Raw genomic sequence first — 15588 nt, 5'->3', positions numbered from 1 at the left:
TGGCATGCCTGTGGGTCTAACCACTTGGGAAGCTGAAGCAAGAAGATGGATTGAGCAGTAATTTGAAGCCAGTCTATGATATAGCAAGATCCTGAATTTGGACTTTTGAAGTGCTTGGTATATTAAAACTATGGGGACTTGGAGAGATGGACTAAATGTATTTTGCATTATGAAATGTCCATGAGCCTAAAGGGGCAAGAGGCAGAGGACTAGAGTTAGAGGAGATAAACCTGGGTGTCATATTTTCAAGGGGTGGAATTGTGATGGTTTGTATTGATTCAACTTGACAAAATCTAGAATCACATCGGATTAGTTAGCGAGATGACTCAGCAGGTAAAAGTGCTTGCCCTGGAAGCTGATGATGTGCATTCAATACCCAGAACCCACAGTAAAAGAAACACCTCCCCAAAACTGTCTTCTGACCTCCACATGTGTACCCTGGCACATGCATGCCCACACTCATACACACATATATACATGAACAATTTTTTAAAAATTAGAATTGGGCTAGAGAGATGGCTCAGTGATTAAGAGCACTGGTTACTCTTGCAGAGGACTTGGATTTGGTTCTCAGCATCTATGTGTTTGTTGGCTAACTACTGTCAGTAACCCCAGTTCCAGGGGATCCAGTGACCTCTTCTAACTTCCATGGGCACACAAGACGTATGTATGAAGGCAAAACACATAAAATGCAAATAAATAATAATAATAAAATTTAAAATAGAATCACCTAGAAGACAAGCCTCCAGGCACACCTGTGAGGGATTATTTTAATTAGGTTAATTGAAGTGGGAAGACCCACCCTAAAAGTGGGTAGTTGGGCTGGAGATGACACAGAGGTTAAGAGTACTTGCTGTTCTTGAAGACCCAGGTTCAATTCCTAGCATCCACATCCGTAGGCCCATGACCACCCATAACTCCAGCTTCAAAGTATCTGATGCCCTCTTTGGATTTCTACTGAAACCTGCATGTACATGGTATGCATACATACAGTAAGATACACACATAAAATGAATAAGATCTTTAAAAATTGGTTAGCCCCATTCCTTGGGCTTGTATTGCATACAAAGGAGAAAGTCAGGCTTGGCATGGTGGTACACACCTTTAATCCCAGCCCTCAGAAGGCACAAGTAGGTGGATCTCTGTAAGTCTGAGACCAGCTAGGGCTACACAGTAAGATCCTGTCTTTTAAAAAAAAAAAAAAGCAAAAAAAAAAGCTAGTTAAGCATGAATATTCATTGCTCTCAGGGCCTTGTGCATGGTGGGCAAACATCTACCACTGAGTTACAGCCCATCACCTCTAACTTTCTATTTATAATCTTAATTATAAACCCACAGAGGAAGAGGTTGATCAAGTTTAAACAGCCCAGAGCTGGAGAGATGGCTCAGCAGATAAGAGGACTGGCTGCTCCTGCACAGGGCCCAGGGCTCAATTCCCAGCACCCACATGGCAGCTAACAATGCTCTATAACTCCAGTTCCAAAGGAATCCAACACCCTCTTCTGACCTCTGCAAGCACTGCATGACACAGGTGCACTTGACATACATGCACACAATACACTCAAATAGATGTAACAAAAAAAATAATAATACACTTAAAATAATAAGGGGCTGGAGAGATGGCTCAGTGGTTAAGAGCACTGACTGCTCTTGAAGAGGACCCGGGTTCGATTCCCAGCACCTACATGGTGGCTATGAACCATTCTTAACTCCAGTTCCAGGGGAATCTGAAGCCCTCTCTGACCTCCACGGCTTTGCACAACATGGGTGCACTCACATACATGCAGATAAAATATACATACACATAAAATAAATAAAATATCTTTTTCAAAAAAGTTTAAACAATCCAGTATGAATTAATAAGAAAGTGAGTTGTGGTTTCGGAGACAATTTTGTCTAATGCTGGGTCATGACAAAGCACTGTTGTGTGGTTAGCAAGGTGAGGAAGGAGGAAGTGCTACCTTTTCCGCTGCTCCAGCTCCCAGTCCAGACGTGCCAGGGTCTGTTGATGAGGGTCTCCCATCGTGATTTCGGCCTTGCTGATGTTTGGTGGAGCCTCTGTATAAAATTCCTCTAAGGTAACCAGATCGATTTCTTCATGCTTTGACCTATAATTGAAAACTACATGTCAAGCTGACATCTTTGGGAACCCAAACTGTGGCTTTAGCATGGCAAAGTTGTTCCATTCATCCCTACTCAGTGCGAAATCCTGGAATTCAATTTCAGCAAATGTTCATTGGTAGACAGTTCAGTGTGATGAAAAGGTGTTAGCGACATGCCAAAACATCACTGTCCATGCTGCCCAACCTTTTCATTCATGAATTAGCTGAAGGCTTGGAAAGGAAGCTTACTGAATTTACGAATATCTCCTGGCTGAACAGAAACATTATTAGCTAAAAAGCCCAGAATCCCTGCAGCCTAGGCTTATACCATCAGGTCGAAACCAAGACATGTTTCTGAAGAGGAATAAACCTAAGAACCTATTCCTAAGTTCAAAATATTTTTACTGCATAAGTTTAAGATAGGAACAAGACAGCTTGGCAGAACTAGATGTGAAAAAAAATCTTAAAGGCTTTCATTTTTGCTTGTTTAGATATCCTCAAAAAGAAAAGAAGCCATGGGGCTGGAGAGATGGCTCAGCAGTTAAGAGCACTGGTTGTTCTTGCAGGTAACCAGATCGATTTCTTCATGCTTTGACCTATAATTGAAAACTACATGTCAAGCTGACATCTTTGGGAACCCAAACTGTGGCTTTAGCATGGCAAAGTTGTTCCATTCATCCCTACTCAGTGCGAAATCCTGGAATTCAATTTCAGCAAATGTTCATTGGTAGACAGTTCAGTGTGATGAAAAGGTGTTAGCGACATGCCAAAACATCACTGTCCATGCTGCCCAACCTTTTCATTCATGAATTAGCTGAAGGCTTGGAAAGGAAGCTTACTGAATTTACGAATATCTCCTGGCTGAACAGAAACATTATTAGCTAAAAAGCCCAGAATCCCTGCAGCCTAGGCTTATACCATCAGGTCGAAACCAAGACATGTTTCTGAAGAGGAATAAACCTAAGAACCTATTCCTAAGTTCAAAATATTTTTACTGCATAAGTTTAAGATAGGAACAAGACAGCTTGGCAGAACTAGATGTGAAAAAAAATCTTAAAGGCTTTCATTTTTGCTTGTTTAGATATCCTCAAAAAGAAAAGAAGCCATGGGGCTGGAGAGATGGCTCAGCAGTTAAGAGCACTGGTTGTTCTTGCAGAAGACCCAGGTTCGAATCCCAGCACCCACATGGCAGCTAACAACTATCCCTAGCTCCAGTTCCAGGGGATCCGACATCCTCTTCTGTCCTCTGCGAGCATTGCACGACATGGGTGCGCTTACCTACATGCAGGCAATACGCTCAGACACATAAAATAATAAATTTTAAAAAAAGAAAGAAAAGAAGCCCAATACTCTGCTGCATTAATGTAGCTGGGCGCTCAGGCCATGGTGAAATAATCATGGTCACGGCAGCAGCTGACATATAAATAAGCACCTCTTATATGCTAGCTGTACTTCATCTAGTTCTTACAACTACAGGAGATGGGGGTTGCAGCTCCATTTTTTGTTTGGGTTTTTTTTTTTATAATTTTTTGTCTTTTTTGAGGCAGGGTCTCCTTGTAGCCCCAGCTATCCTGGAACTCACTATGTAGACCACGTTGCCTTGAACTCACAGAGATCCACCTGCCTCTGCCTCCCGAGTGCTGGGATTAAAAGCGTGCACCACCAGGCCCGGCCCAGCTTCGTTTTTTTTTGTTTTCTTTTTCCTTTTGTATTTTATTTTATTTATTATTTTTGTTTTATGTGTATGCGTGTATTGCCTGCCTGCATGTAAAGGCACCTGTGTCGTGCAATGTACAATGTCCGCGGAAGACAGAAGAGCCTGTCAGATCCCCTGGGACTAGAGTTACGGTCAGGTGTTAGCTGCCATGTGGATACTGGGATTCGAAAATGGGTCTTTTGCAAGAACAGCCCTGTAGCTCCATTTTTAAATTGTTTAATTTACTTATTATCATGATTTATTATCATGTATTTTATATTTCTCCATTTTTCAAATGTTTCCAAGATCATACAGCTAATGAGTGGCAGAGCTTGGATGTGAACCAAAGTTGTCTTGACTCCAGAACCCATGCTCCTTCCTGTGACCACCTGCCTGAGTTCCACTATAGGCTGAGTTTTGTCAATTTCCATCTGAGCTATGATTATAGAATGGAGCATCATAGTTTTCATTTTGTTTTTATACATTTTCAATTTTGACATAGTTTCAAAAATAGCACTGGAGGGAGAGAATTGGATCAATGGGTATATTTTGTTTAATAGGGAAATAAGTACTGGTGTTCTATCACACAGTAGGTGAATATAATTAGCAATAATTAAATTATATATTTCAACAAAGGAGGCAATTCAAACGCATCAAGAAGAAATGCTAAAAGTTTAGGGTAATGAATATGCTAATTGTCGAGTTGATTAAAATAATTAATTCACCCGGGTGTGGTGGTGCACACCTTTAATCTCAGCACTCGGGAGGCAGAGGCAGGCGATCTCTGTAAGTTCAAGGTCAGCCTGGTCTATATAGTAAGTTCCAGGACAGCTGGGGTTACAGGGAGACCTTGCCTCAAAAAGAACCCCCCAAAAAAATTTTAATTCAAAAAATGGTGGTAATGAGACTTTATTTTCTCTATATATTCTTCACTCCATTTCCTCCAATGATAATATTTAAGCATAGTCCCCTGAGAAAACCAGAAACTGACACTGGTTCAATACTATTAACATAAATATAAACCTGGCACAATTTTACCTTTTAGTCTGTATTAAGACCTAACAAGCCTCTCAAAATATCTGCATCATCATTATTATAAATACACTGGAACGATGTCTAATATAGCACCATTCATACCAAATTTATTTCAAATAAAATCTGTCTTACTTTTAGTTTGCAATACAAATCTTAGCAATCAGAACTCTTTACCTCTCCTTCCTGTCTAATTTTTCCTCTACCTCATCTCTCAGCTTGGGTTTGCCAAGAGGCATCACCTTTTAAGAATACCAATAAACTACAGCTCACTGACCTAAAGTAAGAGAAGTTTACATTCTAAAGAATAAAATTGGAACTTGTAGGATGGCTCAGTGGGTTAAGGAACTTGCTGCCAAGTTTGATGACCTGAGTTCAAACCACAAGGTCAAGGGAAAGATTCAACTGATCAAGTTGTTCTCTGCCTTCCACAGGCGGGCAGTGGCACTCACATGCCTTGCCCCCAATAAATAATGCAAAAAAACAAAACAAAAAACAAACTAAAAAAACAAACAAACAAACAAAAAAAAAAAACCAAAAGAACAAAATTTATTTGCAAAACTGCTGAGATTTTAGAGAGGAAAATTTGGCTAAAAGGTTAAAATTATATGAATGGAAGTGAACTGTTCCCATAAAAGGTGCATAGGATCAAAATAGAGTGTAAAGACCTCTGTTGGGGAGGAAGAATTGCTTTTACTAAGGGCTGAGTTCAAAATTCAAAGGGTCTTCCATGGTCCTTTGTGTAGTCTGAAATTACTGCTTGATTCACACACTTGAAGTAATCTATTATTGATCCTTCTCTCAAATCCTAGTCTTCTAAGCTCACTGATTTTCTTTTAAAGAGACTGGCTCACATTGAGCGATGTAAGAAAAAAATCAATTACCAGACTGGTGTGCCAAAGCCCCATCCTCCTGAACTCACTTAAACTCGAGACATTTGGTGATCTCCTTTTGCAGGTGCATCACTTCATAAAGCAGGTTCTGTAGCTGCAGGTGATAAGCATCAACTTTCTGCTTAGCCTGAAAGGAAGATCAAAGAGGAACAGGGCAAGTTGGGATGGGACACAGCATCAGCAAAGTCAGAGAAGGGGCAAAGGGTTAATTAAAGAAAGGGAAAGGGAGGAGGAGTGAGAAGTAGGGTTAATTAAATCTTTTAACTATACCTCATGGGTCTGATCTCTTCCTTTCTTTAACCTGATGTGTGCTAATCGGTTAAGCTTCTTTAGAGTCATGAAATGCACACAGCTTTGGATCCTTCGTTCTTCAATTTCGAAAGCCTTTGTGCAAAGAAAATAGTAAAGACCACTAAAAATAGGCACTAGCTCAGATACCTTCAGACTCTAGCTGCTAAGCCAAACCCATCAAAGGCCATAAACAGAACCTGGCAAGAGAGCGTGGGAATCCTGAGAAATGTCATAAAAGAAATGGAAGAATGACTGTATAAAGAAAATGCTTAAGGTTCCCAGGCAAAAAAGCAATTTCCTTTTGGACTAGAGTGACAGGAATTGAAGACGGAACAAATGCAGCCTGGCCTTTTTCCTTACCACATCCTTTCCACCCCTGCTCTTTAGGTCCTGGATCTCAGCCATCAATCTTTGTAGCTCTTGGCAAGTGTACTTGTATAACTCATAGTCTCTGCCAGGGTCCCGCAGGTCAACTTCGGCTTCCTCACTGTAGTATTTGCCTTCCTGTGGAGGCAAGAAAGGCCCTGGGTGAAGGTATCCTTGCCTTGTATATGTAATAAGACCCCTCATTACAAAAGAACATTACAATGGCCAGATGTGGTGGTACACATCTTTAATTCCAGTACTCAGGAGGCAGAGGCAGGCAGATCTCTGGAAGTTCAAGGCCAGTCTGGTCTATATAGGGTGTTCCAGGCCAGCCAGGGCTGCATAGTGAGACCCGGTCTCAAAACAAATAACAACAAAACAGAAACTGAAACCTCTATGTCTCTTTATTACAAAGTAATTCATGCCTGTGTCCAGGATTCAGAAAAGAGGACTATCAAAAGCAAAGTAAAAAATGACCTGTGGGTTAGCAGACAAAGGTACTTGCCATCATGCCTGATGACCCGAGTTTGAGCTCTAGGATTCACATGGTCTAAGAAAAGGACCCAACTCCCACAGTTGTCCTCTGAACCCCCATATGTGCGCCATTACACACTCAAATCACACACCCATACACACCACAAACAAAACAAAAATGTTTTAACTGCCTATAATTTCACTTCTCAATCCAAACTAAGTCCATTGTGAATACTGTGGATTTTTATTTATTTTCAAACAAGAGAGGATCATACTGTCCATGCTTATTAGGGAAATTTCTCATCCAAATATATGTAGATAGATAGATAGATAGATAGATAGATAGATAGATAGATAACTTACTTTACCAAAATGGCTGTAATGATCATCTCCTATAAGATGAACCAGAAGTCATTTATCCACATTCCTCCTAATGGGTGTTTAGATGGTTAAGTCAAGCTTTAGCAAAGACTAAAACATAATTGGTCTCCCCGTCTTTGTAAAACAACAGGTAAGATTTAAGAGCACTATTAGTGGGGGCTGAAGAGATGGCTCAGCAGTTAAAAACACTGGCTGCTTTTGCAAAAGACCTGGTTCGGTGGTTCCCAGCACCCACATAGCAGCTAACGATCATCTTTAACTCCAGTTCTAGGTGATCTAACACTCTCTTCTGGCCTCCATAGGCACTGCACAATATGTAAGGATGAATTTACATACATACATGCAAAACACAGACGTAAAAAAAAAAAAAAAAATCAAAAAAAAATTTTAATTAAAAAAAAGTGCTGTTAGTGGACTGAGATGGCTCAATGGATAAAGTACTTGCCCTATAAGCATGAGGCTGGAGTTCAGATCCCCAGAACTCCTGCAAAATCCAGGAGGGTGTGGTGGCCACCTGTAATCCCAGAGTTCTGGAGGCAGAAACAGGAGATTCCTGAGAGCAAACTGAATAGCAAAAATAGCCAGAACTGGCAAACAACGGGTTAAGTGAGAGACCCTGTCTCAATAAATAGTGATCAGGGAAGACACCCACTATCAACTTTGGGCCTCTACATGTACCTGCACACAGCATATGAAGATACATACACATGCCAGGCACTGTGGTATGCATCTGTAATCATAGCACTTGGAAGGTGGAGATAGGACAAAGTGAACTTCAAGGCTAGTTAAGACTATAACACAAGGTGTGTCTCAAAAAAAGAATGGCTCAGTGGTTAAGACGCAGGTTGTTCTTCCGGGTACAGTTTCCAGTACCCACATGATGGCTAACAACCATCTGTAATTCCAGTTCCTGGGACTTAACCCCCTCTTCTGGCCTCTGTGGACACTGTATGAACATGGTACATTCACATACATGCAGGAAAAATACTCATACACATAAAATAAGAATAAATTTTTTTTTTTTTAATGAAAGACCAAACGGGAGTGGAAAGATGGCTCAGCAGTTAAGAGCGCTGACTGCTCTTGTAGAGGACCTGGGTTCAGTTCCTAGCACCCACATGGGGGCTAACAACCATCTGTAACACTCCAGTTCCACGGAACTGGTTCTTCTGACCTCTGTGGGCAATGCATGACACAGGTGCACTTACATACATGAGACCCTGACTCAAAACAGTAACAACAAAAAACAATCAGCCAAATAATCAAAACAACTAAGTTAGAGGATTGGGGTGGAGGCAAGAGGATCAGAAGTTCAAAGTCTCCCTCCACTACATAGCAAGTCAAGAATAGCCGTGGCTACATGAGATCTTGACTCAAAAACAAAACAAAAAAACCGACAAACTAAGTCATGGATCAGCTTGATAGATTCAAGGACAAAAGGAATAGAAGAGTCTGCTGATGCCAAGAGCTCTTGGGCCACAAAAGATGTCCAGTGGACAAATGGTTCTGGTACTTTCTTAGTAGCAGATCTAGGGATGAAAACAGCTGAGGCTATAGTGTTGTGCAGCCAATGCAAACCTTAGGACTGCCAAGAAAACTGGAAATAGCACACTGGAACATGTTGTCTGTGCAGCTACTAATCACATTTAATATAGGCTTGTTGAGTCTTGATATGCTACAGCTAAACCTGATGTGGAAACTTACCTTTTGGGAAGCACTGGAATTCTAGTCATCTGGTCAAGTAGAGGCAATTGGAAGACTGGCTATGGTACATGTGACCCTGAGTTCCTGTACACTCACAGGCAGAGGTTATGCCACAATCTCTAGTTTCTAAGCAGCATGGTTACCCTGCCTCATCTCACCTGCTCAGTGTCAGACCGACTCCGTTTTCCTTCAGCTGGAGCGCCATCGCTTCGGATCACTTTGGGTTTGCGTTTTTTGCTGGATTCTGATGACATTGTTGTTCCTCCAAGTCAGAAGGAAATACAGAGGGCTGTTAAGAAGAGAAAGCTTTTAAGACCTTCTCAAATTAGGAACTGGAAAGATGGCTCAGCAATTAAGAGCATGTACTGCTCTTGCAGAGGACTGGAGTTCGGTTCCCAGCATGCATACTAGGTGGCTCACAACCACCTGTTAACTCCAGCTCCAGGGGGATCCAGAGCCTCTGACTTCTGCAGGCACTGTAGTCATGTGCACCACCCCCACCCAGGCACACATGCATACACGTAATTAAAAATAAATCTCTAGGGGGCTGGAGAGATGACTCAGCAGTTAAGAACACTTGCTGCTCTTGCAGAAAACCCTGGTTTGGTCCCCAGCACCCACCTCAGGCAAATCATGGTAGCCTGTAACTACAGTTCCAGGGGATCCAACGCCTTCTTCTGGCCTCTACAGGCAGTGCACACACATGGTATGCTTACATACATGTGAGTAAAACATTCATATACATTAAAAAAAAAAAAGAAATCTTAAAAAAAGAAAAGCCAGCTGGGTGTGGAGGCGCATGTCTTTAATCCCAGCACTCGGGAGGCAGAGGTAGCCAGATCTCTGTGAGTTCAAGGCTAGCCTGGTCTACGTAGTGAGTTTCAGGACAGTTGGGGCTCCAGGGAGACCCTGTCTCAAAAAGACCCGCCCCCCAAAAAAGAAAACCCATCTGAGGGACTAGTGATACAGTTCAGTTGGAAGAGTGTTTGCCTAGTACTCACAAAGCCCTGGGTTCAATTCCTAGCACCAAATACACCAGGCATAGTAGCTCAAGCCTATAATCCCAACACTCAGCGGTAGAGGTAGAGGATCTGAAGTTCATGGTCATTCTCAGCTACATGGTAAGTTCAAAGTCAGCCTACACTAATGAACCTTGTCTAAATAAATAAAAAGATCAACTGAACTGGGGTGCAGGTCAGTGGTAGAGTGCCTAGCATGTACAAGGTCATAGATTTGATCTTCAGCATCATAAGAAAAGAAAAAAGGAAAAAAAAAAAAGAAAAAAAGACCCAACCTGATTAAAGCCTCTTCTGTTTCAAAACCTTTCCTTGTTCTTCACAGTGCACTGAATGAAGTTTCCATTTTCTGGCCTGGCATAAGACCCTTCATAGTTTGTCCCCAACCCACCTTCCCAATCACATTTCTTACATTCCTGTTTTATTAATCCTCTTTCTGCCTCCAACCTGTATTCCTGCATGTAGCGCTCCTGTATTCCAAAATACTCCACATTATTTCTCTTAGAATATTATTTTCTACTTTTAGTAACACCTGCCTATTCTGAGAAGCTTCTTAGATCTTCCCAATGCACTCCTTTTAGTATTTTGGATAAACTACTAGGAAATTAATCTCTTTTGAACCATTTACCTGTCTTCCTCACAAGACTGTAAACAATGCTCTCTTCCTCAGGAGGCTAGCAAAGTGCTCCATAAAATTACATTCAAATTCCTGCCTGGTGTATAAGCCTATTCCCAATACTAATAATTGAGTAGTAGGCTTTGATCTAAACACTATGACTATGTTCTCATTTAATTATACTTTTCAGATAAGAATCACTACCATTTTACAGATGGGAAAACAGGCTTAGGTGACAGACTGGTCCAGAGTTGCAGTTAGCATGAGTCCATTTGATGCCACCAGTGCTCTTGATAACTACAGTACTGCATCTCCTAGTCTCACCAGCATCCTACTGCCTGATTGGCCCTAATATTTAAGTACAGAACATAGCCTACATTTCATGGGGCATTGGGGATACAAAACATCCTCCTTTGCCAACTCTTGCAACATCACAACTTCCTGAAGTAGACAGCATGTTTTAGTTTTTAATTTTTAAAAAAATTAATATAGGGGCTAGAGAGATGGCTCAGAGGTTAAGAGCACTGGCTGTTCTTACAGAGGACCAGGGTTCAGTTCCCAGCACCCACATGGAGGCTAAAAATCATCAGTAACTACAGTTCCAGGGGACCAGACACCTTCTTCTGACCTCCTCAGGCACTGCACGACTCAGGTGCACTTACATACATGCAGGCAATACATTCATACACATAAAATTTTAAAAATATATTTTTTTAAATTTGTGTATGAATTTTGCTGGCATCTATATAAGTGGACCACAAGTATGCAATACCCACAGAAGTCAAAAGAGGGTGTAAAGTCCCCTGGAACTGGATTTATGGACAGCTGTTAATTATCATGTGGGTGGTGGGAATGGAACTCAGGTCCATTACAAAAGTAGAAAGTGCTCTTAACTGCTGGGTCATTTCTCCAGCCTCATGAAATGGGCAGCTTTGTCCCTCTTATCCAATTTGTCATCAACACTTTTGGAGGAAGCAAACAATATATTATGAGACAGAGGAGGTCTGAGTTGGAACCTCCATTTTTCTATTTTATAGCTATGAGTCCTGAAATAAATCACTTCATTTTTCTCACTGCTTCCTCAAAAGTTAAATGAACAATAGTTCCTACTTGAAGGGTTGGGGAGAGGAGACAATTGACACAGAGGCACACCACTGTGGACAGTGATGCACATGATTTGGGATGGTGCTTTAGATGGTACAAGAGTGGCCTTGCTTAAAGCTAAACACCTGAGAACAAAGTTAATTCACCCTGCCTTCCTTTTTGGACAAGGCCTCTCTATGTAGCTCAGGCTAGACTCTAATTCAAGCTCTTCCCGTCTCACCCTTACAAGAACTGAGATTATAGATATGTGTTACCATGCTGTGCTATCCCTTTTCAACTCAAAAAAAAAAAAAAAATTCTGGACAGGTGTGGTGGCACATGCCTTTAATCCCAGCACTCTGGAGACAAAGGCAGGTGGATCTCTGTGAGGTTTTTTATTTTTTCTTTTTCAAATTTTTATTTTATGTGAATGAGTGTATTGTCTGAATGTATGTGAGTGCACCCATGTCATGCAATGCTGCGGAGGTCAGAAGAGGGCTTTGGATTCCCCTGGAACTAGAGTTAAGGACGCTTTGTAGCCACCATGTGAGTGCTGGGAATTGAACCCAGGTCCTCTGCAAGAGCAGTCAGTGCTCTTAACCACTGAGCCATCTCTTCAGTCCCAGATCTCTGTGAGTTTGAGGCCAGCTGGGTCTCCATAGCGAATCCAGGCCAGCTGTGGTTACAGGGAGGCCCTGTCTCAAAAAGACAAAAAAACAAAAAATCTGATTGTTTCAAGAGCACCCTGTTTCCTTATTTATCATTAACACCTGCAAATGCCAAGATTCTTGTAACAAATGGATTCTGTCTCAAAGCCTTAGACAAGGAAGCCAAGACAGAATCTTAACAGATTAGCACCATCTGTTTTAATTATATGCCATTATCTGCTGCATAAGACAAGTGAAATCAGTTTTCCATTTGTTGTACACAGACTTCAAGCTTTCTCTCAAAATAAATTGAAGTTAAAAAGTGCCTGTGAGGGCTGGAGAGATGGCTCAGCAGTTAAGAACACTGGTTGTTCTTGCAGAAGACCAGAGTTTGAATCCCAGTACCCACGTGACAGTTAATTGTTCGTAACTCCAGTTCCAGGGGATCTGACAGCCTCTTCTGTCCTCCGCAGGCATTGCACAACATGTGAACACTTACCTACATGCAGGCAATACATGTATATACATAAAAATAATAAATATATTTTTTTAAAAAGTGCCTGTGAGGATGGGAATGTAGTTCATTTGATAGAGTCCTTACCTAGCATACTCAAAAGACCTGGGTTTGATCCCCAGCACTGCATAAAACTTCTGGTGAATGCCTGTAATCAAAGCACTTTGGAGGTAGAGGCTGGAAGACGAGAAATTCAAGGTCATCATTTGCACATAGTTGAGTTCAAAGCCAGCCTGGGCCACATGAGACCCTATCCCAGGGGAAAAAAATATGGCTTTGAGTGCAGCTCAGTGGTAGTGTGATTGCCTGGCATGTACGAAGCCCTTGGTTTGAACACCAGGACCCACAAAATAAATTTGAAATCTTAAGTAGAGACTGGAGAGATGGCACAGCAGTTAAGAGCATTGGCTGCTCTTACAGAGGACAGGGGATCGATTCCTAGCACCCACATGGAGCTAACTGTCCATAACTCCAGTTCCACGGGATCGGACGCCCTCTTCTGACCTCCACAGGCATTGCACAATACGGGAGCACCTACTCACCTACAGGCAATACGCTCATACACATAAAATAAATAAATATTTTTTTTAAGCCAGGCATGGTGGCGCATGCCTTTGGTCCCAACACTTGGGAGGCAGAGGCAGGCGGATCTCTGTGAGTTCAGGGCCAGCCTGGTCTACATAGTGAGTTCCAGGACAGCTGGGGCTACAGAGACCCTGTCTCAAAAAGACCAAAAAAAAAAATTTATATATATATATGTGTGTGTGTGTGTGTGTGTGTGTATACATATATATGTGTATATATATACAGATATATACATACACACATATATGTATACATATATACACATATATATGTATACATATATTTTAATCTTAAATAAGCTGGGGCACCGTGGCGTGGGCCTTTAATCCCAACCCTCAGGGGGCAGAGGCAGGTGATCTCAGATTGAAACCAATCTGTTCTAGGTGGGATGGGACTAGGGAGACCCTGTCCAAAAAAAAATTTTAAGTAAAACAGAGCAGGTGCTGCCCCTTGTAGTATACTCAAAAATCCTGTTTTCTCTCTTTTAAAAAAATTAAGATGCATAAATAAAAAATATTTAATGAAACAGCAGCAAGGCAGGCTAGCTAGTTAGGAAATGGGGGGGCATTAGAAAGAAAGCCTCCCCCCCTTTCCTAGTTTTGATTTTCCTCTCTTGCTGACCAACACCCAGGAGTTTTTAAAATAACTGACCAAACATCTGTATTCCCCTTTCTGAAAATACAAACAAAACTGTTAAAAATGGCCAGTGAACTCTGCCTTAGGGCCTCCCTCCTTGTTACAGATGTGTAACAAGGATGTTACACATCTTTCATGTTTTATCACTACTAGCACTCCCTTCTGCTGCAAGGCTGGAATTCTATGGGCTTAAAAAAAAAAAAAGGAAACATGCCAGTACATACTTTGACTAGTGTTTACACTTAGTTACAGTTACTAAGTAGCTTCAAAGTCCCAGAAGCCCATCCACAGCTGCAGAGACACCTAGGTGCGCGTCCAACACCCACACTTCGCCCTTTTCAAGGGCGTCCTAACTTTGGGCTCCATCAGCCCCACTCTAACCCCGCCGCCTCAGGCCAGAGACAGACAAGAGGCGGGGCTGATCCCGATCAAGCCCACACCAGTGGGCGCCGGAAAGTCCTAAAAATCTCAACTCTGTCCACACAGCAGCATGTCCTGCACAAGAATGCCCAATAAATGAGGTGTTGCCACCCCCACGATCAAGAAAGAGGGTACAGCGTGGGGCGAGAGGACGCTGCACCGCATGTTCCCAAAAAAGGAAACCAGCGGAGGTTCGCGCCCAGGACGTAAGGACGAAGACAAAGAAAGGACCCCGGCCCCAGGGCACCCACCGCGCCCTCTTCACCGCAGGCCGCACGGGCCGCCCTCCGCCGTCCCTGCTCACCGGTCGACGCCTCACGCTTTTCAGTCAGCGAGCAAATTCCGACGGCAGAGAGACTGCGGCTCCGTAACCATAGAGAAGCGGAAGGACTGCGGGAGGTACGAGCCGGAAGTGAAGCGTGGAGGCCGGAAGTGAGGCGCAAAGGCAGCCTGGCGGCATGGGAAGTAAGGAATGGGTGAGTCCCAGCTGGGCAACTCTTCTAATCTTCCCTCTAAAATGGGAAACTGAGGCCGTGAGAACCAAGACTGTTGTGCTCCGTTCACCTTCTCCCCGTGCCCAAAGCACTGCTCAGAAACTCTGGGCTCTCCGCCAAGTCCGTGAATGAATGGCACACGGGTGTCCCGGTGCCATAATTTGACCCCTACTAGATTTGCCTCCCTAACTTGGCATCCTAGCACTATCTTAGTCACCGCGACAATGAAGGCGAAAGTTAGGGGCATAACCCCACTTTACACTTGTTCCCCCTTCACACAGTCACACATATACACAAACACAGGTGCATCAGTGTTTCGCCATCTTGGGCCGGATTTGCCCTAAATGAAAATCATTACTCTGAGGCAGGATTTGAAAGCTTCAGGTATTTTCTATCTGTTGTAATGGCCCCAAATGGAGTACCCCAAATTGTAATAGCCAAAGTAACTCCATTTTCTTCCCTTTGTATAAAACAGCCACTTTAAACTTCAAAGGCTAGAAAAACAGGCAGCTTCAAAGCGGCTGAACTTAGTTGCTTCCCCTTAGAAGAGTGCTTTCTTTGAAGTAGCTGACCTTGGTCACCTCCCAGACACTGCAGCTGTGCTTCTTGCCTAGTCAAGAAGCCTAAAATAACAACAG

At 42.5% G+C, this 15588-nt stretch overlaps 1 protein-coding gene across 3 annotated transcripts in view; it reads right to left on the bottom strand.

Annotated features, from left to right (window-relative positions):
- Window positions 1-15525, bottom strand: part of Thoc5 (THO complex 5) — a 43228-nt gene extending 27703 nt beyond the window's left edge. For 2 of the 3 annotated variants that reach the window (XM_008841091.3, XM_008841089.3), the window contains exons 1-6: window positions 14761-15524; window positions 9098-9228; window positions 6375-6518; window positions 5994-6107; window positions 5753-5850; window positions 1962-2108 (exon numbers count right to left, since the gene is read on the bottom strand). In XM_008841091.3, the coding sequence (XP_008839313.1) occupies window positions 1962-2108; window positions 5753-5850; window positions 5994-6107; window positions 6375-6518; window positions 9098-9193 (599 nt within the window). In that variant the 5' untranslated portion in view covers window positions 9194-9228; window positions 14761-15524. Of the gene's footprint in view, window positions 1-1961; window positions 2109-5752; window positions 5851-5993; window positions 6108-6374; window positions 6519-9097; window positions 9229-14707 lie in introns of all 3 variants that reach the window. The other variant, XM_008841090.3, reaches the window with a different exon arrangement.
- Window positions 15526-15588: the final 63 nt, after the last annotated feature.

The sequence above is a fragment of the Nannospalax galili genome, unplaced genomic scaffold (assembly GCF_000622305.1).
Source record: "Nannospalax galili isolate Female #2095 unplaced genomic scaffold, S.galili_v1.0 scaffold259, whole genome shotgun sequence".
NCBI lineage: Eukaryota > Metazoa > Chordata > Mammalia > Rodentia > Spalacidae > Nannospalax > Nannospalax galili.
The sequence above is the reverse complement of the archived record's forward strand: the minus strand, read 5'-3'. Positions and strand labels throughout refer to the sequence as shown.